Source organism: Mitosporidium daphniae (assembly GCF_000760515.2).
Source record: "Mitosporidium daphniae strain UGP3 chromosome Unknown contig-74, whole genome shotgun sequence".
NCBI lineage: Eukaryota > Fungi > Microsporidia > Mitosporidium > Mitosporidium daphniae.
Genome location: NW_013546149.1, coordinates 1 through 25,260, shown reverse-complemented (window position 1 = coordinate 25,260; position 25,260 = coordinate 1). Strand labels below are relative to the sequence as shown.

At 41.3% G+C, this 25,260-nt stretch overlaps 14 protein-coding genes across 14 annotated transcripts; 7 read left to right on the top strand and 7 right to left on the bottom strand.

The window, feature by feature from the left end:
• Window positions 1-150: 150 nt before the first annotated feature.
• Window positions 151-1,122, top strand: DI09_74p140 (haloacid dehalogenase-like hydrolase; the record flags this gene model as incomplete). Its single annotated transcript, XM_013381345.1, has 4 exons — window positions 151-226; window positions 250-593; window positions 618-711; window positions 746-1,122. 4 exons carry the CDS (start codon window positions 151-153, stop codon window positions 1,120-1,122), a joined length of 891 nt encoding a protein of 296 aa, XP_013236799.1.
• Window positions 1,123-1,168: 46 nt separating this feature from the next.
• Window positions 1,169-1,686, bottom strand: DI09_74p130 (uncharacterized protein; the record flags this gene model as incomplete). Its single annotated transcript, XM_013381344.1, has 3 exons — window positions 1,169-1,513; window positions 1,559-1,633; window positions 1,663-1,686. The coding sequence occupies 3 exons, from the start codon at window positions 1,684-1,686 to the stop codon at window positions 1,169-1,171; spliced, it is 444 nt and encodes a 147-aa protein (XP_013236798.1).
• Window positions 1,687-2,225: 539 nt separating this feature from the next.
• DI09_74p120 (uncharacterized protein) lies at window positions 2,226-3,657 on the top strand (the record flags this gene model as incomplete). Its single annotated transcript, XM_013381343.1, has 3 exons — window positions 2,226-2,465; window positions 2,569-2,965; window positions 3,230-3,657. 3 exons carry the CDS (start codon window positions 2,226-2,228, stop codon window positions 3,655-3,657), a joined length of 1,065 nt encoding a protein of 354 aa, XP_013236797.1.
• A 784-nt stretch (window positions 3,658-4,441) lies between these two features.
• On the bottom strand, window positions 4,442-6,426 carry DI09_74p110 (GPI ethanolamine phosphate transferase; the record flags this gene model as incomplete). Its single annotated transcript, XM_013381342.1, has 2 exons — window positions 4,442-4,582; window positions 4,630-6,426. 2 exons carry the CDS (start codon window positions 6,424-6,426, stop codon window positions 4,442-4,444), a joined length of 1,938 nt encoding a protein of 645 aa, XP_013236796.1.
• A 430-nt stretch (window positions 6,427-6,856) lies between these two features.
• Window positions 6,857-8,375, top strand: DI09_74p100 (poly(A) polymerase; the record flags this gene model as incomplete). Its single annotated transcript, XM_013381341.1, has 7 exons — window positions 6,857-6,935; window positions 6,967-7,148; window positions 7,169-7,280; window positions 7,307-7,635; window positions 7,659-7,779; window positions 7,808-8,209; window positions 8,233-8,375. 7 exons carry the CDS (start codon window positions 6,857-6,859, stop codon window positions 8,373-8,375), a joined length of 1,368 nt encoding a protein of 455 aa, XP_013236795.1.
• Window positions 8,376-8,656: 281 nt separating this feature from the next.
• Window positions 8,657-9,439, bottom strand: DI09_74p90 (uncharacterized protein; the record flags this gene model as incomplete). The annotated part of the gene is made up of 1 exon (XM_013381354.1): window positions 8,657-9,439. The coding sequence occupies one exon, from the start codon at window positions 9,437-9,439 to the stop codon at window positions 8,657-8,659; it is 783 nt and encodes a 260-aa protein (XP_013236808.1).
• Window positions 9,440-9,959: 520 nt separating this feature from the next.
• Window positions 9,960-12,027, top strand: DI09_74p80 (uncharacterized protein; the record flags this gene model as incomplete). The annotated part of the gene is made up of 4 exons (XM_013381353.1): window positions 9,960-10,676; window positions 10,757-10,935; window positions 10,965-11,448; window positions 11,485-12,027. The coding sequence occupies 4 exons, from the start codon at window positions 9,960-9,962 to the stop codon at window positions 12,025-12,027; spliced, it is 1,923 nt and encodes a 640-aa protein (XP_013236807.1).
• Window positions 12,028-12,109: 82 nt separating this feature from the next.
• On the bottom strand, window positions 12,110-12,908 carry DI09_74p70 (uncharacterized protein; the record flags this gene model as incomplete). Its single annotated transcript, XM_013381352.1, has 3 exons — window positions 12,110-12,148; window positions 12,291-12,620; window positions 12,657-12,908. 3 exons carry the CDS (start codon window positions 12,906-12,908, stop codon window positions 12,110-12,112), a joined length of 621 nt encoding a protein of 206 aa, XP_013236806.1.
• A 308-nt stretch (window positions 12,909-13,216) lies between these two features.
• Window positions 13,217-14,999, top strand: DI09_74p60 (MARK2 serine/threonine-protein kinase; the record flags this gene model as incomplete). The annotated part of the gene is made up of 3 exons (XM_013381351.1): window positions 13,217-13,370; window positions 13,436-13,755; window positions 14,088-14,999. The coding sequence occupies 3 exons, from the start codon at window positions 13,217-13,219 to the stop codon at window positions 14,997-14,999; spliced, it is 1,386 nt and encodes a 461-aa protein (XP_013236805.1).
• Window positions 15,000-15,312: 313 nt separating this feature from the next.
• Window positions 15,313-16,260, top strand: DI09_74p50 (uncharacterized protein; the record flags this gene model as incomplete). Its single annotated transcript, XM_013381350.1, has 1 exon — window positions 15,313-16,260. One exon carries the CDS (start codon window positions 15,313-15,315, stop codon window positions 16,258-16,260), a length of 948 nt encoding a protein of 315 aa, XP_013236804.1.
• A 200-nt stretch (window positions 16,261-16,460) lies between these two features.
• Window positions 16,461-17,531, bottom strand: DI09_74p40 (uncharacterized protein; the record flags this gene model as incomplete). Its single annotated transcript, XM_013381349.1, has 2 exons — window positions 16,461-17,212; window positions 17,399-17,531. 2 exons carry the CDS (start codon window positions 17,529-17,531, stop codon window positions 16,461-16,463), a joined length of 885 nt encoding a protein of 294 aa, XP_013236803.1.
• A 1,164-nt stretch (window positions 17,532-18,695) lies between these two features.
• On the bottom strand, window positions 18,696-21,276 carry DI09_74p30 (uncharacterized protein; the record flags this gene model as incomplete). Its single annotated transcript, XM_013381348.1, has 3 exons — window positions 18,696-19,757; window positions 19,804-21,221; window positions 21,258-21,276. The coding sequence occupies 3 exons, from the start codon at window positions 21,274-21,276 to the stop codon at window positions 18,696-18,698; spliced, it is 2,499 nt and encodes an 832-aa protein (XP_013236802.1).
• A 165-nt stretch (window positions 21,277-21,441) lies between these two features.
• On the top strand, window positions 21,442-24,117 carry DI09_74p20 (uncharacterized protein; the record flags this gene model as incomplete). Its single annotated transcript, XM_013381347.1, has 1 exon — window positions 21,442-24,117. The coding sequence occupies one exon, from the start codon at window positions 21,442-21,444 to the stop codon at window positions 24,115-24,117; it is 2,676 nt and encodes an 891-aa protein (XP_013236801.1).
• Window positions 24,118-24,162: 45 nt separating this feature from the next.
• On the bottom strand, window positions 24,163-24,899 carry DI09_74p10 (splicing factor; the record flags this gene model as incomplete). Its single annotated transcript, XM_013381346.1, has 2 exons — window positions 24,163-24,273; window positions 24,300-24,899. 2 exons carry the CDS (start codon window positions 24,897-24,899, stop codon window positions 24,163-24,165), a joined length of 711 nt encoding a protein of 236 aa, XP_013236800.1.
• Between the last annotated feature and the right edge of the window lie 361 nt (window positions 24,900-25,260).

Below are 25,260 nucleotides of genomic sequence, written 5' to 3'. Positions count from 1 at the left end.
GAAGTAATCTCTTCTGTTATTTACACCCATAAATTTGCGTTTGATTTGGCAAAAATACGCCGATGCCCCGTTAAATTTACAATTTTAATTTATTGCTTGGGTTTTTACCCTTTGATCAAAAGATGTATCAACATAACATCTATTTTTATGATGATCGAGATTACTTCTGCTTCAGAGGCCCAAGCATTTATAAATGGAAATGATACCTTTCTTTTTGACTGCGATGGTATTTCTCTCAATTAAATGTAGGTGTCATATGGCTTGGATATCAAACACCTATCCCAGGCTCTGTTGAAGCATTGCAATATTTACATTCACTCGGAAAAAGAGTTATATTTGTCTCCAACAATTCTCTTCACTCCAGAAGAGATTTTGTTGATATTTTCCATTCGTTCGGCTTAACTCATGTTTCGATTGATGACATTTTTACCTCAACTTCTGCCGCTGCTCAATACATTACTCATATCTCTCCCATACATAATAACATATTTGTATTGGGAGGTCCGGGTATCGTTGAAGAGCTAGAATTAACGAACTTGCGCATCTTCTACATTAATGAGGATGGGACAAATTACGACGCCAGGCCTGAAAAGGTTTTGTGAAGTATATTTTTTTAGGTTGACGCTGTGATTGTCGGGCTCGATTCCAAGCTATCCTATGACAAACTGGCTCTTGCAAACACATACCTAAGACACGTTAATGATACCTCAGGTAACTATTTTAGGACCTTAAATAACTATTGAAGGTGCGTATGAGGCAGAATTCATCACTACCAATATGGATAATATATTGGTCATGAAAGACGGTTCGTTACCAGGCACGGGAAGCATCTCCTCGTTCCTAATCTATTCATCTGGACGAATTCCAACCATAATAGGAAAGCCATCAATCAAACTCCTTGACTGCATAACGGAAAAGTTACATATTGACCCCAAACGCACCTGCATGGTTGGAGATCGATTGGACACCGATATTGTTTTTGGCCATAAGGGTGGAATAAACACACTACTTGTGTTTTCTGGATATTCAACCAGAAAAGAGTTGAGCGAAACTCCAACAGATAAGAGGCCCACTTTTGCTTGCCAAAGTATTGGTGATCTTGTGAAGTTTATTGCTCAATAAAACGATGACACATTGAAGTTTATTTAGGGTTAGGTTTTACTCTAGTTTATGCTCTATTAGTCTCGGTGGTAGGGTCACCTAGGGGAATTGTGATGCCGGCACAATTCGCTGGAACAGGGATCACAAACGTAGCGACACCGGGAAGAACATATTTGAGCCAATTCGTCTGTCCCTCATCATAACCCATGCATGCTATCTTGCTTAAAAATTCGACAAATTTTTTTTCACTAAACGGAAAGTCATGAGGATAAGCAATAAATCCATCGCCAATTCTATGCACCAATACAGTCGGAACCTTATCGATACACGCAAGTTTCACAAGCTTTTTTCCTGTTTTACTGTCCATTGCATACATTTTTATCTTTTCGTCGTCTTCCAGAGCTTTCGAAGCCTTGCTAAATTCCTATATTATTAGTAATCAGTGAAGGATTTTTACTATTAGTGGCGTGAGACAAGAATTGCAATTTTCACTGTAGATAAGGATACCTGAAACCTTGCTCTCTTTAAGAAGCTAGTGATTAAGAATAATAAATTCAATACCCTGTCCATATTGCCGTCTGTCATTATGCCCAGATTTCCTGAAATTACCTTGCTTGAAGGCAGATCTAGATGAGAATCTTTTATGATGGAACTGCAAGCTACTTGTGAAGTCAGAAAGAATAGCGAATAGATCAACATAAGAGAGCAATATGCATATATATATAAACAGAGTTTTGATGAGCTCATTTAAAGAAACTACTGAATCTGCATAGGGACATTGATAAATATAGCAGGCAACTTTCAAGACTGGTAAACTTACACACCCAGTAGAAGTTAACGAAGCTTGGCATTGGTGCCGAAAGAACCAAGTTTCAACCGGACGCTAAAGGGGCCAATCACATTGCAGGGGTCGAGTCCTTTCCGAATTTTACAATCTGACCGTGAAATTGGAAAAAAATTGATCACCGAATTTTTAACCAATGATTAATATTTTAGACTCCACTTTGCAGGAAATCGATCTCAGCATACTTCCAGAAACGAATGAGCTTTATAATTTTTTAAATAATCAGTACATTTTTTAGCTTACCTTTAGCTATGTCCTTGAATTGGAGTACTTATCTGGGATGAGTGTGCTTCTTTCAAGGTATCAGCATTTGAGAGATGATGGAAAGTGTACGTCGATTTTCGATTCCTACAAAGCAATCATTGAGCTAAGGAAAAAGTTTCTTGAAGAATTTAATGTTGTAATATTGAAGCTTTTTAGAGTCGATCTTTTGGAACAGGCTACACAGATCAATATCATTATGCTTGATTTGAATAACTCTGAGGCCGAATTTAACGAAAGAAGAGATTGTGTGTCAAAGGTACTGCCCAATGCTCATCGTAGCTGCTCTCCTTATTTAAGGAAAATTATTTCGAAAATATGATGGGGCAAACAGAAGTAATTGTCTTGGTGATTATGTTTAGAAGGACCTGCGTATCCAAATGGGGAGTTTTGGAAAGAGAAGGGCAGCCCAAATAGCGCTACTTGCAAAGGCCAACCAAGTAAGATTGATTCAACTAAACGAAAAGCTTCTTTCTGAGTTTGGCAAATCAAGATCTCAGCTGTTGAAAGCTGCTTTCCAGTATCTAGGTTTGAGGGAATCATTTAATCATCACCAATTAGTTGAAAATCAATTTTCTTTTGTCGATGCCCTGTTTAAGGTATGCGGCGGCTTGATAAATTTCAAGCTTCTTACAAGCTCATCAACGAGCTCAACCGGTGATTTGGGAGAGTTTTCTCTTGATTCGGACAAGTGTAGACCTAAATCTACGATTCCAGAGATGGTGACGATTGAACACCCTGTTGCTGGGCAATTGAAATGTATGGATATGACGTCTAATTTGAAGACCTTTCGTTTGGGGTGTTTTTGATTGATCTACTTGCCTGGAGGGATGAACAATATCCAGCCATACTCCAGGCTTGCTTTAAGCTAATTGAAAAAAACGGTAATCCCCTTGAAATTGAGAAACTAGGGAGTTTGAATGATTATCTCTGTTCATGTTCCGATGCCGCCATTGTAGATGCGGTGGGCATCAAGTTTGAAGCTGAGGGACGTAACGCCCGGTTGTGTTATTTTTGTTTTAGCTTCGATTCTTGAAACGCAGAGCCCACCCATTTTAGCTGGCATTGTGTTGAAATTCTTTTCAGACCTTCCCGAGCCGCTATTTCCATTCATCACACATCCGGAATTGGATGCGATTGCCTACCGCCGGGAGGAAGATATAAGATTAGGGCTTATTACAAAGACGATCAACAATCTGCCGATGGAACATGGCGTTACGCTATCAAAATTTATTGGACACATATATCAATTTTGGAATGGTGAAGAGCCTTCTGGAGATGATTTGTCCAAGATTTCCCGTATTGCGGGAAAAGTGATCATAAGAAAAAACGACACAAAACTGGGGGCCATTTCTACGGGAATAGGGAAGGATATGAGCATGGAGCAGGTGATCACAAAAGACCTAATAGCCAATTTCCCCTTGCTGTTCGGTGCTTTTTGCAAGAAATGAAGTGTCCTTGAACAGGGATAGAACGCCAAAAACGAGCGTAAATAGAAGAATAAAAATTAATTTTGGAGCAAACACTGCCCAAAGCATCAAGTGTTGTCTAAATAGGAAGCAAGAAATCATAAGCATCAGGCAGGACAGAAGAAAAAAATCGAAATTGGTCAAATCGTCTTTGGGATCGTGTGATAAACAATATACAAGCATGGAAGGCCCAAATACGTTGATGAAGATGAAAAGCCCTGCCACACAATGGCTGGGATCAAGAAAGCCATAAAAAGACACTTCCCATTGGATGGTTGAAAAAGAAAATTGATGTCCCGATGTAAAAAAGACAAAAATCGAGGAAAAGAAAAGAAGGACACATTTGAATGCTGTAGGCACATGTCGGGGATCAGCAAGTTCAAGGGCATCCACCAAAAATAGCGTTGACAGCATAGTAAAAGCCCCAAATGTAGGCCGGAGCAATATGAAAACAATTGGCAAAAAACACAATACTTTGAGAGCGCTGAACACCAAAAGACCAACAAAGAAGTTGGAATATACAAGTTTCGGGATGTTGGCTACCAGCAAAGATAAAATGTACGCCGTTTTTGGGTTGTCGTGCAAGTGGAGATTTTCTAGCATCAGCATGCATGTCCATCGTACAAATATCAAAAGCGAAGCAAAAGCGAGGTTAAGAAAATGTGGCGTTGGAAGCGGAAATAATCTTCGGCACAATGAAATTGAAACCACAAAACACAGAAAGAAAGCAAAAACAACGAGCCCAGGATATTGAGACGAAAGGCTATCAACAAAATCTCTTGAAATGTAGCGGCAAAGGTCCTGTTCCTCTCTGCATGCACCAAAATAGTAAGACAGCTTGAGTATAGCAAGCACCTTTAGAAGGGTGTATGAATCGGAGAGAGACAAGCGGGCGGAGCTTTTGAGTCTATAAAAAAACAGGGAAAGAAAAAAAGAGGACAACACATAGCGTACAATGTCATACTCGTAAATAATAAAGCTGTTGGAAAAGTAAGAAACTCCATGCAACACTAGGATCGAGCACACGGCAAGGTTGGGAATGCTTATCCACCGCTCCACACCGGCCTTTAAAAGCGATCTTTTAACCCCCAAGGTCAGTACGAAAACCAAGGCAACAAAAAGAACAAAAATCGAAAACAGCAACATAAATTCATTTTGATGCGCCCAAGAGGACCGCCCCTTGATAACTAGTGTGCATAACATAGTCATATACGCAACAATATAGTCCTCTACCTTTTCATAGTGCAGGTGTAAATCTTGCTCATCATCCATAAGAGCGCATTCATATTTCTCAAATTGAGACATCATTTGACCAACAATCGAACCTGTGTGTAAGCTTTGTGGCGATTCTAGCGTTCGGTAATAGCGAATCACGGAGAGCAGGTTCAACCGAACCACTCTCAATAAAAACAGACCATTCTGAACCCGAAATTTCCTCAATAAAACTTGCAGTTGAACCGTTGAAATTTCGGCACAACAAAAAACCGAAAACGGGTCTACAGCAAAATATAATTCTGGGATAACTATTCCAAGAGATGAATATGGGATGGGAAGTCCCATTAGTAGGCAAAGATTGACGCCAAAATCCACTTGAGAAACCTTGTCCATTTTCGATGATATTGGAATGAATTTGGACAATCCAAGAAAGTCATACTCCACAAAGGTCGAGTGTTTGATGGTGTTCAATTTGTTAAAAAATCCCTTCAAAGACTCAAATTCAAGTTGCAACGCACCAAATAATGGGCAGTGCTCAGGAACACCATACAGAGCCTTTTCAATGCAATTGAGGATATTCAACGGGCTTCGAGAGAACATTGTCAACCCGGCCGCTATTTCCTTTAAAGAAGAACCCCCATGCTCTCCGTTATCGGTCATCCCGTGATCGCCAAAAATATAGAAAAGAGTAGACTGATCAAGCCGCGATTTGGTAAAATCAATGAAGGAGTTTATCTCATCCAATTTATCGGACATAAACCTTGAATTTGGCCCATGTTTGTGGCCGCAATGATCGACGCCAAGAAAATGACATATAAGCATAAATGGCGACGTATCGGAGACCATGTGATTGTTTAGAAATGGACCGACCCTTTTAATGATATTCCTATCGACGGTGTCTAAATCGTAGATGTGGAATGAATAGTCGGCATGGACGTTTTTTTGCTCAAACTCATGCAAAGTCCTCTCGGCCCCTGTTTTATCGGTATCGTTTGATAGGATGGAAGGGAATAGGCTAGTCCAGATTGAATCTCCAAAGAAATATATTGCTTTTGGCCCGAGCACGGCTTTTGCCTGTTTCAAAAAGTTATCTTGAACGCTTTCGATCATTGCAAAGTTAAAGGCGGCCTCGATAAAATTTGGCAATGAGCCAGACGCTATTGAAGTAACTCTTTGCTGCGATGTTGTGGGCGGATCGGAGATAAAAATCGATTGGTAAAACGAAAAGTTGCCATCAGAGTCGTTGAGAGCCGGTAGGCGATTGTGAAAGTTTGCATTTCTTAAAGCATCATCCTCAATGGGAATGGTAAAATCAAATCTCATGGCATCAATTAGGTACAAAATTGATCTGTTGAATCTTGATGGAAGCCAAGAATCTCCAGCATCATTAAACCCACCGATCACAGGAAGAGGACCCATGCCATATTTGGACATTGCTGCATTAATGGGGTTGAATTTTAAAATTATCTCTTGGTGGTCTCCATAAATTTCAAAATATAACTGGTCAAAGATGGTATTGTGTTCAGGCCCGAGCATCGTAGACTCATGGTTTAAGATTTTTCTAATTCTAAAAAGGCTACACACAAAAAGATAAATAGACAGCAGGAAAAACAACAGCGTCAAACAGACTTGGGGAACATGCTTCATGTTTAAATTGTGGAAATTTATATTTTATTTTGATTATTAATTTACTTTTTGCTGATGACAACTCCCCAGAGGTATTCCCATGAATATCATGCTCACCTGAAATAGGCCATCTTCACAAAGGCATTTAGGAATAACAGAACCGATTACCCTAAATTTCCCTACAGCTAGAGACATCGAGCTCACATCATTACTTGTTGATACGCTCCGAGAAAGCGATTTTTTCGAGTCAGATGAGGAAGGCTATAAGAGAGAAATCGTGCTGGGCCGTCTTAATGACATTGTTAGAACTTTTGTGAAAAAACGTGCCGTAGAGCAGGGCATGAGCGAATCAGAGGCATCCGAGACCGGGGGCAAAATATACACGTTTGGCTCCTATCGTTTGGGCGTCCATGCGAAAGGTTTTCCATACATTGCTAACGATCACAACAGGCGCCGACATTGACACCCTGTGTATTGTCCCAATACACGTGTCAAGACAGGATTTCTTTGGGCCCTTTTTTGAAGAGCTCAAGGGCATGAACGATGTGACCGAGATCACTCGAGTTCCCGAAGCCTACGTTCCAATTATGAAGCTAATTTTTGATGGCATTTCTGTATGGTCATTTGATTTGGTTTATAATTTTGCTTTTAGATTGACCTGTTGTTTTGTAGATTACATCTTGAAGCGATTCCAGATAATTTAAACTTGCTCAACAATTCTCTTTTGAAAAATCTAGATGAGAAATGCACATTGAGCATTAACGGTGGCGTGCTGTTTTGCTCATTTTAGGCTCTCGAACGACAGATGAAATATTGAGTCTGGTCCCAAATGTGCCTACCTTTCATACTGCTCTTCGGTGCGTAAAGTTTTGGGCTCAACGTATGCAGAGAACCGTCATAACTTTAGGTCGGTCTCTTTACAGCAACGTGATGGGGTATGTTGGCGGTGTGGCTTGCGCAATTCTTGTGGCAAGAATATGCCAACTTTATCCAAACTCTTCTGCATTCAGGGTTGTTTCTAGGTTTTTTGCCATTTATTATTCCTGGAAGTGGCCGCAGCCGATTATGTTAAAACATATCGAGGATTACCACTTGAACATGAGGGTCTGGAACCCAAGGGTATGTTTACCTTTTAACCAAAGGTAAATCCATCTGATCGCAACCATCGAATGCCAATAATAACTCCAGCATATCCTTCCATGTGCTCCACACACAACGTTAGCAACTCTACGCTAAGAGTGATGATTGCGGAGCTAGAAAGAGGTACGCTTTTCAAATCGTCATTTCGCAGGCGCAAAAATTTGCATCGAAATCGAGAATGGCCACGCAACGTGGGCAGACCTATTTGCACCCTCCGATTTCTTTGCTCGCTTTCGGCATTTTATCCAAATCGTCGGGGTATGTAAAGACCAGGAAAAATTCAAAATGTGGAGCGGATTTGTGGAGTCCAAAATCCGCTTACTTGTTCTCAAATTGGAGCAAGTGATGGCGCTTGTTTCTGCACCTCCTTATCCCGAGGGTTTTGAGAAGACGCTTTATCTACAGCCAGACGAACATGTTTTTAAATATCTGCAATATTTGCCTCAACCCGATCAACAGGATGTCAATAAAGAAACAACCACGGAGCCTACCTTTACTATCTCCTTTTATATAGCATTAGAGATCCAACCCCCAAATGGTATGCCATTTGATGGTTTATGTTACTTTTAGCTCAAGACGTCGGATCAAGAAAACTCAATCTTTCCATCCCCGTTGCGGAGTTCCAGAGGCTCTGTCTTGGTTGGGATAAATATGACTCCGAAATGAAGTTGTACATTCGCGAAATTAAAAGGTTCCCCCTTGCCCTCCTAATATGCTAATTTTAGATCCAATTTGCCTAATGAAGTTTTCAAAAACTTCCCCAGACCAGGTTTGCTAAGCTCGGCGGCTGCGAATGCTGCACAGTCGGAGACATTAGCAGCCTCGAACGTTGAAACTGTAAAAAATGCCTCGGAATGCCGGCCAGAAGGAGCCGATACGCTTACAAAGAGAACAAAAATAGCATAACCCTCCTAACCCCTCGCCCCACCCCCACACTAAGTGAGGAACGCGGCTGGCGATCGATCTCAATATTTGTATTTAAAAAATAAAACAACGTAAATTAATGGCCAACATCTTGCTTGATATCGTCGATTTCAAAGATTTCGGTACTGGGCGTCGTTCCATCAGCATCGATTGCGCATATGATGGCCTTTGCCACGGCGGTGGCAGGCAAAGGTTCAGCCTTAGCCCAACTTGGGCACATATCTGGTAATATGGGAATCGAACGAAACAATGTTGAAAGAGAGGATGCGACGGCAGTTATTGGTCGATCTGGCGAAGATATCATTCCAGGTCTGAATATCAAGGTCCTGAAGCGGTCTAATGAGGAGACTCCCTTTTCTGCCTCAATTTTTGCGGAAAGATACCGCGCTGGGATGAAGGGGAAAGAAGCATGACACGCCGATACAAACGCAAACGTCTTTATAGATGGAAACTGGTATGCAAGCATGGCAAGTTTGAGCGCCGAATCTCTATTTATTAGCTCATAGGTGTCTTTAGTAGATGTCAGTTGTGAGGCATTGCAATTGAGGATCTTTTTGTAGTCAAAGAAGCTGGGTTCAAACAAAATGCCCATCGAATGGATCACCGCATCGGCATTGGAAAAGATGTCTTTCACGCCGGCATCCAGCTGGTCGACATTGACACACGAGTCGGGCATTGCATCGAAAATGTCAAATTTCCTCCATTCGACCGCATTTGCGGCACAAGATGTGTCGGGGCCTCCAGATCTGGACAACGAGATCATCTTGTGGCCAAGGGACGACCCAAGCTCGCAAATGTGTCTTCCAAGGAATCCACTGCCCCCCAAGATGATGATGGTCTTTGGCGAAATATGAGGCATTTAAAATTAATTTTAAATAAGCTCCACTTATGATCAAAGAAAACTTATTTTGATGGTTTTGATGGATGTATTCTACCAATTGCGGCTGATTACAATTTTGTAATTTCCAACTGAATGCACAACGGTGCCTCCTTTAACGAGGACTCTGATTCTTCCTCCATTAACTTTGATTTTATCTCGGAGACAACGCCTCTAAACCAGAACAACCCGGCCAACTACTTTGCCGGAAATTCGAACGACGATATACTTTCCTCGTCTCTGCTCGTTGAAATGAAGAACTTGAAAAATAAAAGGTCGCCAAAATCGGTGCCTTACCATTCCAAGAGGCTTCTTGCAAATGCAGATGCGGCGAACGTGCAGCACGGAGATGCGATCGATGCAACGCATGCGAGCATTGGAAGAAAAAAGGCCCTGCAATTGTGGCAAAGTACCTTGAACATCGACCAGTTGCTGATCCAGGTTAAGATTGCCTGCATATCCCTAGATATACGACTATTACAAGGGCAAGGGCTTTAAGGTGATGCTTTTCCAGCGCATCTGCTCTGTGTTCACCATTGGGTTCATTGTGATCTTCTTCCTGTTTTTGCTCAATTGCATTGATTATAAGTGTCTGTTGAACCCGGATTCCAGCTCCGACATACGCCATCGGAAATTGATAAATTTCATCCATCTCAATAGGATGCTCAACATCTCTTTCTTTTGGGGCATATGTTTTGTCATCTTCATCAGCTATTGGATTTGGCAGATTCTGAAGCTCGTCTTTGAGTATAATGACTTGGTAAAGATACGGGACATATATACTCATCTTCTGGACATCCCAGATCGCGACCTCGCAACGCTTTCCATCCAAGACATCATTAAAAAGGTCATCGAGGTAAACGACAAATTCCCGCTGGATCCTTCCGGAATGCAGCTAGATGCGCATGGTACCGCACGTTGGTGTATCTCACACGCTAGTTATCGCAAACAGGATATTACGCAAGGAAAACTACTTTCTTTCTTTGCTGAACAAGAACATTTTGGACCTTCATCCACCATTTCCGGTCGTTTTTGGTACGCAGCCGCTGCTCACCAAAACGATGGAAATCAACTTGTCCATTTGCATTCTTCAGTTTGTTTTCGATTCAAACGGCCACATAAGAAAAAAGTTTGTCGAAAACGTGCAAGTAAGCGAGCTGGCCCTGGAGCTTCGGAAGCGCTTTGTCATCATGGCATTTATGAACTTATTGGCAAGCCCGTTCATCTTGGCCTTTTTGGGCGTATATTTCATTTTTCGCTATGGAGAAGTAGTCACTTGTGGTGCGCTTTATCTTTTAGGAATTGTACCACAATCCAAAAATGCTTGGAACGCGCCAATACACCCCCTATGCGCTATGGCAATTTCGGGAGTTGAATGAGCTGCAATCGTTCTTTGATGAGCGCATCAATCAAAGCCTTTCGGCGGCAAAAACATACACTTCGTTGTACCCGGGCCATCTTGTCGCAATTGCCGCCAAGTAATTGCGTTGCAATATTGAAACACTAGATTTTTTGGCTTTGTCGCCGGATCTTTGGCCTTTGTGTTGATATTATGGGGTCTTTTGGTGGAAGACCTTTTATTGGATTTGGAAGTCACCACGGGAAGAACAATGCTTTGGTATATCGGTGTATTGGGTGTCTTTGTTGCCTTTTGCAGGTATTTGATTCCCGACGAAACAATCATATACAAGCCAGAGGAGCTGCTCAACAAAGTGACATTCCACTTGAGGTACCTTCCGTTGCACTGGAAAAATGCGCTTCACACCAAAACGGTCAGAAACGAGTTTTCGTCGCTATTTCACTACAAAATTGCGATCTTTTTGCACGAAATGCTAAGCATCGTTTTGACGCCCATCATCATGTGCTTTTCGCTTCCAAAATGCTCAACCGCAATCATTAGCTTTTTCAAGGACTTTTCTGTACATGTGGACGGCCTCGGGTATGTTTGCTCTTTTGCCCTCTTTGATTTCTATAAAAATGGAAATCCCAAGGTAAGTTTTTGCCGCCATAATGGGTCTAAATTTTAGTATGGATGCGTAACGGAGCCGAAAAAGAATCAAAACATGCACTACTTTCAATCTGAGCATGGAAAGATGGAGAAATCCTTTCTCAACTTCAAAGAAAAGTTTCCCGAATGGACACCTGGTCCCTCTGGTACGATGTATCTTAGCCGGCTCCTTGATTTCGGTGCCAAGACCCTTAAAAAGCAACCGGCAAGGCAACTGCCGCCACTCGGCTCGTATGCAAAGCCGAAAAATCCGCAAAGCGGCTTATCAGTTACGTCTCCCATAAGAAATATTGGGCTTTCTATTCTTGCAGGATCAGAGTCTGCTCCATTCACACCTGAGGATGAGTATAAATTAAGAATAACATCGTCATCGTCTTCCGATGATCAATGTGATGAGGGCGATCATCTGGACATGAACTCTACTTCTGCGGGCTTTGGTGTCAACCTCGCAAAATCGCGATCAAGAGGCAAAAGACTTGTCTCCTCAAATAAAAATCAAGCCAACTCGGAGAGTCTACTAGATCTGGTGAATAAGTATGTCGATAATCAGAGTCAAGTGTAATCTAGTTTATTGATGACTTATGCGGAGCATGCCATGCCGATCACAGAAAAGGCTGTAATAAAACTTGACAACGAAAGGTATTTTAAGGTGGTGAAGATATCCAGCCATAGCCAATTGATGACTAGGACAAGCATCAGTGAAAGAATGGATGCCAAAAACGAAAGGAAAAACACAAAGCCAAGAGCCGAAAAATCGAAGATCCCGTGCATGTTAATGTTCGATTGCCTCCACTAGCGAGAACATAAAAGATGGTCGCGTCTTACCAAATAAAGTAGCGAAACCCAAGGCACAACGATCACTAAAAACACAAAAACAAAAGAAAGCAAGGTGCTTGCTTTTGGGGGGGACTTTGGCTCTCCGCTTGATACAACTTCTGGAAGCGGGCCACACGAGTCTCTCCATGCGTTCGGCCCCAACATAGACAATCTGTCGGCATTGATTGTAGCTTGGTCTGCTTTCCGAGAAATATCCAACCTGCCAAGATCCGTTTGGAACTGATTCGAAATGTGAGACTTTCCGTCCTGCATGGAGATGAAGGAGGAGTACAGCACCAAATTAAAAGATCCAGACACAAAGTATTCTTTCACCGGATCCTAAGATGATAAGTTAATGCCGGCTCGTCATCTTACAATTGTAAACGCATACTTTTTGCTTTCCAGGGTCCCGGGAAAACATTTGAAAACATGCTCGCCGCGAAGTGCACAGATGTAATGGAAGACGGTATCCTTCTTTGGCACGTCGGGGACAGAAAACGAATCAATGGTAAGTTTTAGCATGTTTTTTTCCTGGAGGTCCAGCAGATGCTGGGAAATTTTGGAATTCGAAATTCTACGAAATAAGACAACAAAACACCGACCTTTGGCTGGCTGACTGAAGGCCATCCCTGGTAACAACGATTTCAAAGTTTGGAGTCAATTGTGTCGCAACGGAAACTGCCAATTGCAACACAACGAAGAGAAGGCACACAAAAGAAAACAAATTAAGGGATTGCATGGTTAATTTGAAAAAATCAAACTATCAATTTCACATCAAGACTAAATTTAATGCAGCCATTTACAAATGCAGCCATTTACAAATACACCGATTTACAAATGCAGCCATTTTAAATTACATGATGAGTGGCCGGCACCAGTCTGGATGTCCCCCTACAGATTTGCCTTATTATCTGCTTCATGCATTGCAATCTTGAATGGGCCCAAAGGAACCCCAATTTACGCACTTCAAAATTGCAATTCAATTTTCAATTCCTACTTTAGAATGTCGCACGCTTTTCCCTAAATTTAATTCGGTTACTCCTCATCTTAGCAACGAAAATGAGCCTATGGCCAAAAGCGAATTTCGTCGTAAGCTAGAGACAGCCTAAAATATCTGGAAGCACCACTTTGGCATATCTGCTCGATGAAAACAGTCAACCCCTCGCTAACCCAACCCTCAACACTTGCCCAAAGGATTGAGAGATCCATTAGGGACCAAAATTTGGCCGCACCCTCTTCACCCCAAAGCCCACCGCGGAAAAACAGGGACCTCATTAAAAATGTGCCGTTAAAAATCGAGGAAAAGCTGGAATCGCTTCATCCGGCCTCATATTTCCTCACAGAAACGGCATCTCCATTCTTCAAAGCCTTCGGAGAGCCAGTCATAGACATTTACTATGAAATTGTGTCAGAGCTCGGCAAGGGCACGTTTGGAAAAGTCTATCTGGTCAAACATAGAAATTCTGGAGAATATGTAACCATTGCAATCTGATTGTTTAGTTTGCCATAAAAAGGATCGATATGACCGCCCTCAAGAGCTCGAGGGAAAAGAAAAATGTGTCGAGAGAGCTTAGGCTTTTAAAAATATTGCACCACCCAAATATTGTCAAAATCATAGATATCGTGGAGACCAAGCCGACCACTTACATCATCATGGAACACTGCACCAAAGGGGAGCTTCATGACTATATTACGTCGAAAGGGAAATTATCTGAACTTGAGGCAAGGTCTTTTTTCAGGCAAATAGTTTCCGCCGTCGATTATTGCCACGAGGTAGGCACAAGATGGCCATCATAACCCATGTAGTCAAGCATTGTTCATCGCGATTTGAAGCCCGAAAACCTGCTGATGAAGGATGCTGATTGCAGGACGGTCAAGTTGATTGATTTTGGCTTTGGAAATACATGGAATGAGCATGGATTTCTCAATACCTTTTGCGGGTCTCCTTTCTACGCTGCCCCCGAAATGACTCAAGGCATTGAATATGTGGGGCCCGAGGTCGATGTATGGTCTTTGGGCGTCATTCTTTATATGATGATTACTGGAGGATTGCCCTTTCAAGGTGCCACCATTACGGATTTGTATGCGTCCATTGCCAAAGGAAGCTATGGGACACCTTTTTACTTGTCATCCGATGCAATTTCGCTGCTCTCTCGCATGCTAGACATTCACCCTCGGCGAAGAGCCACCCTGGAGGAAATCAAAAACCATCCTTGGACGATTCTGGGCTACAAATACGGCCCAGTCTCTGGTGTCCCCTACCGCCCAAACATACTCGACGTTTTGGATGAAGAAACTCTACAAGAGCTAATTTCACTGGGCTATTCAAAATACGAATACTACCATGAATTCAAAAACAATCAAAGATCGCCCATCAAAAATTTATATCATCTCCACTATGAATGGCTCCATCGAAAAAGAATGGAAGGCAAAAAGACCTTTGAAAATTTCCTGCTACACGACAAAAGTGAACAGGGCGCAGAGGATAAAACGGATTCGTCCTCTTGTGTAATTTTTGATCGCATAGAGGATGTAAATAGCTCGCAGTCTCCGTGTAAGCCCAAACACACATCGTTTTGGGCAAAGATTCTTGGAAAGAACAAGAGTTACGCAAAAAAATGTGTCTCTTGCATCAAATCTCCGTGCAATTGCAATCGTGTCGAAGAAACCCGCAAAGCATTGAAACTCAATAATTCCAAAGTAGCCCCGCTAAAATGAAAATCCCCCTGCCGTGTCTTGCAGTGCCATTTTTTGTTCCGATGCATGTAAAATTTATCCAAGTAAAGTATTTTTAAATCTAAAAAAGCACCACATAAATTAATTCATGGCTAGTTGAAATGTTGTAATCAAATCACAATCATTTCTAATCAGCCAATAATTGAGGTGCGAATGTGAATACCAAGCTTGACCAATTATTATTTTACATACTCATCTTAACAACATATTTTCAATTGATTCTTATCCGTGAAGAAGACCGTAAATTGGCATTAAATCCTTGTACTTTTATTATAAAGAAAATATCACAAATAAGATGGCAACGAAGATCACGTTTAAAACAAAAGACTATTCAAATATAAGGTCCGAATTTGTAGCAGATGAGCATTGTCATCCAATGGAATCCTTTCGACAACCCGAAGCATTTTCTCCATCTGCAGAGATAATTTCGCATTATGGGAAACACATATCTATCACTTCTCCATCTGATTCAAGGTCGACATCTCCTAATTTAAATGAGCTACTTGCTAATAGAGAATCAGCAGCTCGAAATTTCATTGCGTTAGCGACTGAAAAACCAGGCTCTGAATTTTCGCAAAACGAGCCGGATAAGTGTAAAATAACGCACGAAAGTGATAAAACTGATCTTTTTCAAGAGGCACCTGTAAAATTGCCAAACAAATTTGAAGATCAAAACGAGACAACATCCTTATCAGCAACACTATCACCGCAAATTTCACCATCGTCGCCATCATCGGCATCTTCTTCATCTGCTTCCTCCACTTCTCTCAATTCATCAGCTTCCTCGTTTGTACTGCTATCTGAATATAACAGCTTTAAAAAGAAAAAGCCTAGTCCTCTTGGAAAACGAGCATTGCTAAAAAAGCTATCTGAAGGGACATTAGTACGAAGACAATCTGAACGCCATCATCAAACTCCAGAGTTATCGTCTGCACTTAAGGGATATCCTTCTCAAATGCTTTCGCCTCGACAGCAAAGGGCCTCAGGAACCTCAGACTTTGCCTTGCCAAAAAGGAAATCTGCAAATTTGTATAAAAAGAAGTACCCGCAACCTATTGAGTTTCTAAATTTAGAAGCTCTTCGTAGATACAGGAAAGTTTATAAATTATCTATTCGTCCGACTGCCTCAAAATCTTCGCTTTTGCGCGTAGCTATGGACCACTATTCAAAAATGAATCCCGATCCAAACCAAATCATATTTGAGTTTATTTGTGCGCTTCATTCGGACAATAATTGTAACTAATGCCACTGACATCTTGAGCTTTCAGATTTTCAATGCTTCACAAAGGCATGCCTAACTAGCTTTATTAAAATAAAATCTAATAGCTTTTAATCAAGCCGCCCCTCCATTGAGGTGCGTTAAATTAAATTCAAAATTATTTGTCATAATTTTAAAAATTAGCAATAGTGAAATAATTGCGTTCAAAATTAACATAATTGAGATTAGCCAATAGATTTTAGAAAACATATTTGACTCAGCTCAGGCGATAGCGGGACAAAAGACTCCAGGTTCCAAAAAGATTCTGTCACAAGTTTTTGTACAAATAACCTGACCAGAATGTGGGAAACATCGGGCGCAAAGTTCCATGCATCAAAGAAGAGCGAGTACACCACAGATTCCACCACTTGCCGAAACGATGCGTGCTCTTTAATCCATAAATATGTTTTTGAAGAGTACAGATGCTTGCAAAGCAAAAAAGAATCCGAGTCAAAAATGCAGATATCTTGTGACAACCCATCAAGATTCGAAATGGGGTAGTTTATACAAAGCCTTTGTGGAGGAGCCAATTGAAAGTTGTGGATTGAATCTGGAGAAATTAAATTGTAATTTTTTAAAAAGCCGTGAAGCACATGCAAATCATCTGACACAGACGTTTTGGCCTGCCGTTCAAAATCACAAAAAATGCACACCAGACTCGCAAATTTCAAGTTGGTCACTCTAATATACAGGGTTGTTTTGTAGAGTCCACATAAAAGCCCAATGCTGAAAGGGACATAAGTTAGCGAGAAACTTGAAAAGGTCGATAGTGAAAACAAATGAGAGACGCCGAGCCCAAGACCAGTTCCCAGTAAACTGGCCGCTGTAGATTGGGATGCATACTTGGCAGTCAGATCGCCAAGATTTTCTTCCCTCGAAAATGCCCTCAAAATGGACGCCCTTGTTGCCGATGAGATTACCCAACAAATATTTTTTACTACAATAAAACAGCAAGGAAATACTGAAGTTTGCACAGCCTCCTAAGACTAGGAAATACGATGGCCAATATAGCGTGGAAATTTCGACAAAGCTAGCCACACCCAGGCCCAAAACGCACAGGAACCGAAGCCGTTTTGTATCCAAATCAAACCTTTTCCCTATCAAATATGTGGGGCAAAATTACCCAAAACCCCGGCCGCCAAAATGCCGCCTATTTGACCAAGGGCATCCTTTATGACCCATTGGAACGTGGCTGCAACTTTTAACGAGCTGGACGCACCAAGTCCAATGGCCAACAAAAGAGACTGAGTCGACATCACTATTGTTAGCAACATTAAATACCGCAGATGGCGGCGCCCATAACATTTTGAAAGAATAGCCATTTTATAAAGGGCATATACTGAGGAAATACGGAGCTCGGGTAATTTTGCGGCAAAAAGGCGTTTGATAGGACATTCCTGGCCGACAGGTTGCCAAAAATTGTCCTTGCAGTGATGAAAACCGTGCTTGGAGGCTTGGAATGGGGGATTTGAAGGTACTGTGCTTTCATGCCCTCAATGTTGATCTCCCTCAAGATTGCATAGAATTTGACAGCATCGTTCAGTCTTGAACAGGTGGCAGCAGAAACAATGAGTTTAAATTTGGTGGTGAAAATTGTATGCATTTTAAAAAATATTTTGTTTAATGCAATTAGAAGCCAATTTAATGTTCCCAGAGCGCAAATAAGCCAAACTTAAATTTTGCCTCGCATAAAAAAGCGTGATGTGGTTGTCGGAGCAAATGGGCGCTAAATTTAGCGCCTTTTCATAGTAAAATACAGAGCGGGAGTGCATCCCAACATGGTCAAAAAACCGTCCAAGATTATAGGCTACCTCTATTGGAGTGCTGGCGGTTCTAATTGCAGCATATTTCATCATGAAAGAAAGACCCTAATAATTAGTGATCATGCATCCCCTCGTACTTGCAGAAATTGGGCCTGTGGATTTGGAGAGACCCTTTGTATGGATTTGAGCAGATGGGTCGTTGCAATGCACAATAGCAACAAAGGATGGTTTGGGGCGTTTTGTAGAGCTTTTTCATAGTAAATAAGAGCATCTCCATAACTCTTTGATGCCAAATAGGAGTGTGCACACAAGGTGGCAGCAAAAGATGAGCAATGGGCCGAGATGACTGGCCGTTTTTCATTTCGAAGGAAAAACTTCAAATTGCTTGCGTTGGTCACCAAGTCGTGCGAAAACAGGCCCAGGGACAACAAAAAATACGAGCACAAGTAGTCATAGGATGTCGATCTGGGGTTCAAGAACAAAAAGACACGAATGATTTTCCCGACAGCATGAATGTCGTTTGTAAGATACCCGATGGTAAGGATGGAACACAGAAGAATCAGCTTGTATTCGTTCCGATAATAGAAAATATTTGACGATGAAGCATGAACCAACGCTGCGAGAGCCGACTTGTGGTCGCTTAATTCAACGGCCGTTTTAGAAAACTACATTGGGTATCAAAAGCATGGAAACCTTGAAAATGATGTCAAACCACTCCTGAACGGTCAGTCCATGGCAGGCCTGTAAAAGGGTTTCTCGGAGTCCTCGGTTACCTTCCTCAGGGCAAATGTCTCTAGAAAGTGCATGGATGATGGTGAAGATCTCTGGATCCTGGTATACATTCAAAGCTAGATCCTTTCTGACCTTACGCAACGAACGCGACGAAAATGTCCTCAATTCCCCATGGCCTTCTCGATAGAAATGGCCATTGTTGATAAAGTCGGAAACCAAAAGACCAGCTGCCATCAGAAACTCGTTCTTTGACACGGACGCCAAAAGAAGCAGAGATCGTTTGTAAAGCAGTCTTACTTGCTTGCAGCCCTGTTCATCATATCTGGTGTAAGAGATTGCCCTGACAAATGGGAAGTTTTGATCTCCAATTCGAAAGGGAACTATGCTCTCAAACACATAAATGGGTTTGGAGCATTTCAAAAGACTGGTATTGAGCGCCGAAATACGCGGTCTTCTGGGACGCCTTGAATCGCTTCTATTAGGAAACGAGGCTATAAGGGATCCTTTTGCTTCATCTTGGCTGGGCAGATTTAGAGAATCCTCGTCTTCGGTTTCAGGGCTCTCCTCTTCAATATGCGATAATTTCCGAAATAATTCGGCAACCGAAATTTTTAAACAACCAGATGTATCTTTGCCCCCACCGATGTCTTGAGGGTTAAGTAGAGAGGCAACTTTTGCAGCATGGAATTGTGATCTCAAAGAGTCGCCATGAGATGCATAGATTTCAGCCAAGGAAACATTTGCATCGTCGCAAAGAGGATCCAGTGATAATATGGAGCTGAAAATACGAATTGCCTCCGGCTCCATATCAAGTTGGCGATAAGATCTTGCAAGATAGCATTGGGCAGAAATGTATTGATCAGATTCTGCCGAAACAGAAGTAAAAAGATTGGCAGCTCCAACCAGATCATGGAGCTCGAATTTTGACTTTCCATATTCGATAGCTAAACGAGATATTACTTCTGGTGAGGATGACTCGTATTTTGACTTGAACACTTTCCAAAGTGTCTAAAAGTAAATATGCAATGGCTACCTCAAAGTAATGGTTCATGTTAGCATATATGGCTGATGATAAGTAATAGGCTTGAATATCCATAGGCATGTAATCGAACCAGCTTGAACGATAAGCCAATGGATCGGCCAGTATAAGCTCTCCTTTCTCCGCCTCTACGTCGACAGGTCGTAGAGACCGGTCTTCTTTGCTTAGAATCTGTTGCTCGTATGCGAAAATGTTCAAACTGCCATCTTCAGAGACACTTGTCGAGATCGGAAGATCATTGACTAACGAACCATGGAATATGGAATCAAATGGCGAACAAAGAGAGTTCAACTCGCAAAACATTGTTCCAACTTCATAATTAATGGATTCTTTACAGATTATCGCGCTCACAGGGTCATCTTCTTTCAATGGCGAGCAAGGAAAGTCCGAAAACGATTTTCTCATCCAAATGATGACTCCGGGTAAAGCCGAAAATAATCTTCCATAGTCATTCAGGTGGACATAAAGACGGCATAAAAATCTCAAGTGGAAATAAGTCCAACGTGAGATGCTTGCAGAAGAAGTCAACAGCATGCTTTCCAAGATCCCTACTAACCTTATAGGCTCATTGAGGGCTAAATGAATGTGAATCAACAGCCTTAAAATTAAAGGATGAAATGGAGAGCTTTTCAAAAGCAAGACACAGCTGTCTGCCACCCTTCGACGGTCCCTTCTTTCATGAAATAAAAGCATCCTTATCCAAATTGAAGAAATATCTTTCCAATCCCGCCTAATGGCTCTATTAAAGCAATAGATTGCCTCGGTAGATAGCGAAAGGGAGATGGCTTCGAGCGCCAATTTGCGCCAACACGATCCATCCAAAGAGTCGCTTTCAGAAAGATGAAGCGAGATCAGGGCATAATTGAATGCCTTGATGGACTCCCCCATTTCTTTGTAAATAATCCCAAGCGTAGAATATGCCTCGTGCGTATTGGGCGCTATCCGTATGACATTTAAATATCCATCAATGGCAGCCGGATAGTTTTTCGATACAAAATTACTGTTAGCTTGGCACATTATTTTAGAACATTCAGCAGACAAATATGGCGTCGATGACGACGAAATGTCGACATCATCATCTCTTTTTTTCTTCTTTGATTTTCCCTTCAAATAAAAATAAAAGTGAAATGCCTTTCTTTTGGGGGGCCCATGTGCCTCTTCCTCGTCACGGTGCTCTTCTTCGAGCCAAGAGAATTCATCATCTTGCCTGATGGAGCATTCTTGTAAGAAGTTCGCGAAATTTGAGTTTTTAAAATTCGAAACATGACTTATCTCCTGACACAGAGAAGACAGCGTATGATGGTTATCATTCAACGACTCTGATTTATTCTCCTGGATGTCGTCATTCTCAAAGGAAAGCTTGCAAGTATCCTGGTCTGCAGATAGGCTATAGAACTCGTCATCCAGCGCCTCTTCTATAAATCAAAAATGTAAATTTGAGAGCATACCAAGGTCAGAAGATTGCATTTTCAAAATTACAAACTCGGAGTGTTACTTTTGGTCTGGTTTCGGCTCTTGGGGCCAATTGAACGGAGACTTCCCTTTTGGTCTCCCATTGATCAAAACATTATGTGTCGACGTGATTTTGAGGCTCCGTAATTATTTATTGGTAGGGATAATTTTTTAGTATCCATGTCAAAGAAAGACAGTCTTTTTGGTCTTTTTCCCAAGATCTCAAGCATCCTGTTTATCGTGTTATTGTATGGGGCTAAGGGCGTACAACAATATTCTTTTGGACACTTTTCTTCCATGAAGTGGAACTTGATCCCAAATGAAAATATATTTGCTATTTATATCCGGATTATTGGAAACGATCTCCCCCCAAGACATACCCATGAGCAGACAATTCTAAATCTAAAGTTCGTATTGGAACACGAATCAGATTTTTCCTCATTGCGAATATACAAGTTTTGGATCCTAAATAGAATATTTGATAACGCCAAAAGAAAAAGAATCGAGTCGCTTTTGACAGAATATAATCAAGCGTACAGAATCATCCCCTTCGACTATGAGGTGTACAAAAGATCTGCTTTTGATGTAAACAAATTCCAGATCACCGATTTTCTGCATTCCCCATTGTTTTTCCGACTCTCGCCAGCCACGAGGTTAAGCGGCATCGACCACATTTACCATTCCAAAAACTTGTATGCCATTAACAACAATGGTGGGAGAAATGTTGCAATCGAATTGGGTAAAACTATCAATGCCACGTGGACAATGGTCTTTGATGGAAATTGTTTTATGACGCCCGAGTCGATGGACCAATTAAGCAAGGAGCTGCATAAGAATATTGCAAGCTTTCCGGATTCGCAATCTTATTTCGTGCTTCCAATGGTTAGGATGCTCAACAACAGCATGCTTTTGGATGATGAAAAGGTAAAGTTCATCAACTCTTCCTCTGCCTTTGGTGAGCCGCAAGTTATATTTCGAAGTGATTCAAATTTAACGTTCCATCCAAATTTTAGATATGGAAGAAGGCCGAAGCTTGATCTGCTTTGGAGACTTGGTTTCCCCCGAAATAACACGCTTTGGCATCTGTCTCCATGGGAAGAAATCAAGGTAAATAGCTATTCCGACTCTGGACCAACTCTGTTTAAGATGTCTCAACATTCCTGGGTTGCCCGTCTTTTTTCTGGAAATTCAATCCAAGAATTATCTAATGGGGAATCTAGTAAGTTGAGAAATACGAACAGAATTAAGGGGATCCACTCATTTATCAATAACATCAGCAGCTTGCTAATTGGCCACTCTCTGGCCAATCAGTCAAATATAAGCTGCAGCTTTTCAAGCGCAAAGAAACTGCCCCCCCTTCTCTTTGACCTTAAAGGTCTGGAAAAACTGAAAGTGGAATATGAAAGTAATCCCAGATTCTGGTCGATACCGGTGTCAAACCAATCAAAGCTTGCTGAATATTTTCAACGCTCATCTATTAATTTCCCTTCGAAAGGTGTGCAACAAACCGATGTCCTATCTATGATTTTGATAAAAGGGCGCATGGCCTTGCGATCCTGCAGCTCTATAGCCGAGTTGAGCAAACTGTTGCTTTCTGACGATGTTTGTCAATATTTTCTGAATAGCCAACTGAGTACACTTGATTTGACGAACCCATATTCGCTTGCCATTTCTGCAGCAACCCTTGCGATAAATTTCCACATCTTAAAAGCGGAGGTTTTCAAAATTACTGCCTTTAACACAATCAACGGCCTGTTAAAGCTCGAGTCTCTAAAGTATTTGTCCAATAGGTGCACGGAGTTTCTTAATTCTCGGTCATCTTTTGATGATTTTTTGTTTTTCCACAGTTTTGTTGTAGCCTATCCGTCGTTAAGAAATGATTTTTGGAATTCAAATTCTTTTTGCTCGATGTTTGCGAAAGAAGTCTCCATGCTAATTCGTTCAGTGCCGCTTTTTCTTGTTTTTGATACCATGTCTTTGCTTGACATTCCAATTGATGATAATATGTCACTTCTTATTTCCTATTGGATTCAATCTTCTAAAGAATCGATTGGCATGCCCTTAACGGCTGACGCCGCTCTTACTTTAGATATACACTCGCCCCTGTCTCCACTGCCTGTTTGGATTACTTTACCATTGAGACTTGACAAAAATATTGTGTATGACATGAATTTATTTTCTTCAATTTATTATGGGCAGAAGGGTCTTGGAAGTTTAGAAGCCCTCGCTTATGCTTCTATGTCTAGATTTGATACGCGAAATTGTTCTTTAAGTTCCGATAGTCGGCTTCCCTCTTTCCCGGTCCATCTTACTTATACCGCTCAAAAGCTAATTTACAATATTGTCTTTGATGCAGAAACTGATTCAAAAATTTCCATGCAACATGTCACTTCCTTATCTAGAAAGCCTAGCGCTGCTAATTTCTATTCTTTATTTGAAAATCTCACTTCAAACTTTGAATCGCCCATTTCAGCGCTCAAGCACATTGATACATTCCCATTGGACCCAAATGCGCTTCAAAGGAACCGCTTCAAGGATGCATCAAAGATTTACAATAGGACCGAAGCTTATTTTATTCCTTCATTATATTTGGAACAAAATGGTACTATTCATGCACAAAATGATTCGGAATCCATTTTTTCTACCATAAAAAGTAGCTGTAAAACTGGAATTCAGCCGTTGGATTATGTTAATGCTAGCTCTGTGCAGAGATCCTTTGCAATGCATGGAATAATGATGGCTAAGATGGTCGATAAAATACTGCCTGGACTGTTCTCCAAAATTGAGGAGACCTTGTGTAAAGAAACCGGCTCCTTTTGCAGAGATGTTGAAACTTTTCGTTTTTTGGTGCTTTGAATTTGTATGAATAATAAATCATCATCATGATAATGGTAAATAGCGTCAGTTTTGAAGCGGTTTATTGAACCCATTTACTCGGTTCATGTATTGTCGGTACTTTAACGGGGCACTAGTGGAGACTGCAGAAACATCGGCTCCCAAAACATGCTGGCCCTAATTTTTAGATACAAATCTCCTACCTTGGTGGATGAAAACGAGCCGAATCCCATTGATCGCATAATCTCCATATCAGGATCAATAGACCCTAGATCTTCCACCTCTTCCACATCTTCTGCTACTTCTAATTTCTGGATCTTTGCTAAATTATGATGCTCGCTTGAAAGAAAATGATCCTTTAAGGGGCGAGATGTTTGTCCAAGTTTAACGGAACTTTTACTGCTAAAATTATCGGAAAAATCGCGATCGCATCTTTTATAGCCAAAGTGATAACTTGCAGACACGTCTTTAGGCCCTTCTTTGGAAATTGTGTATTTATCACCACTCGAATTTGAAGAAGAACAATATGCATTTCTTTCTTTAGGTTGTCGTTCCCTTTTTCCATCATCTTCATGATCTCTACCTTCAATAGAATGTCTTGAAACCCTGTATCTTTCCCTGGAATGATGATGATGTCTTTCCCTGGAATCACTATTATGCCGTTCCTTGGTGTCGTACCGATCTCTTTGCTTGGTGTCGTACCGATCTCTTTGCTTGGTGTCGTACCGATCCCTTTCCTTGGTGTCGTACCGATCCTTTTGTCTAGGAGAATCTTCACCTCTAAAAGAATCTTTGCTAGGCATCGGAATCGATGCTTAAAATTTTCCGAAATTAAAGACTAAAAAACCCAAAAATTGGCCGCGGCTTGGCGCAACCGATTTTCTCACTCACCGGATACAAATGCACGCAGCCTTGATGCTGGCCCTTTAAATAATCGAGTTTTATTGATTTGAATAAAGCTAAGCAAAATCTAGAAAATCTATTGCAACCAGGAAAGCATGCCCGGATATTGCCAAGACTCCGCCGACAATTTTTTCCAGTGATGAATGGAAAAAAAAGAATGTCTGAAGCAGAAGAAAAGAAACCAAGATAAGGTATGCAAACGAAAAAATCGAAATTATATTGACTGCTTTTCTGGAAATATATGCCATTTTCTTGGATGTC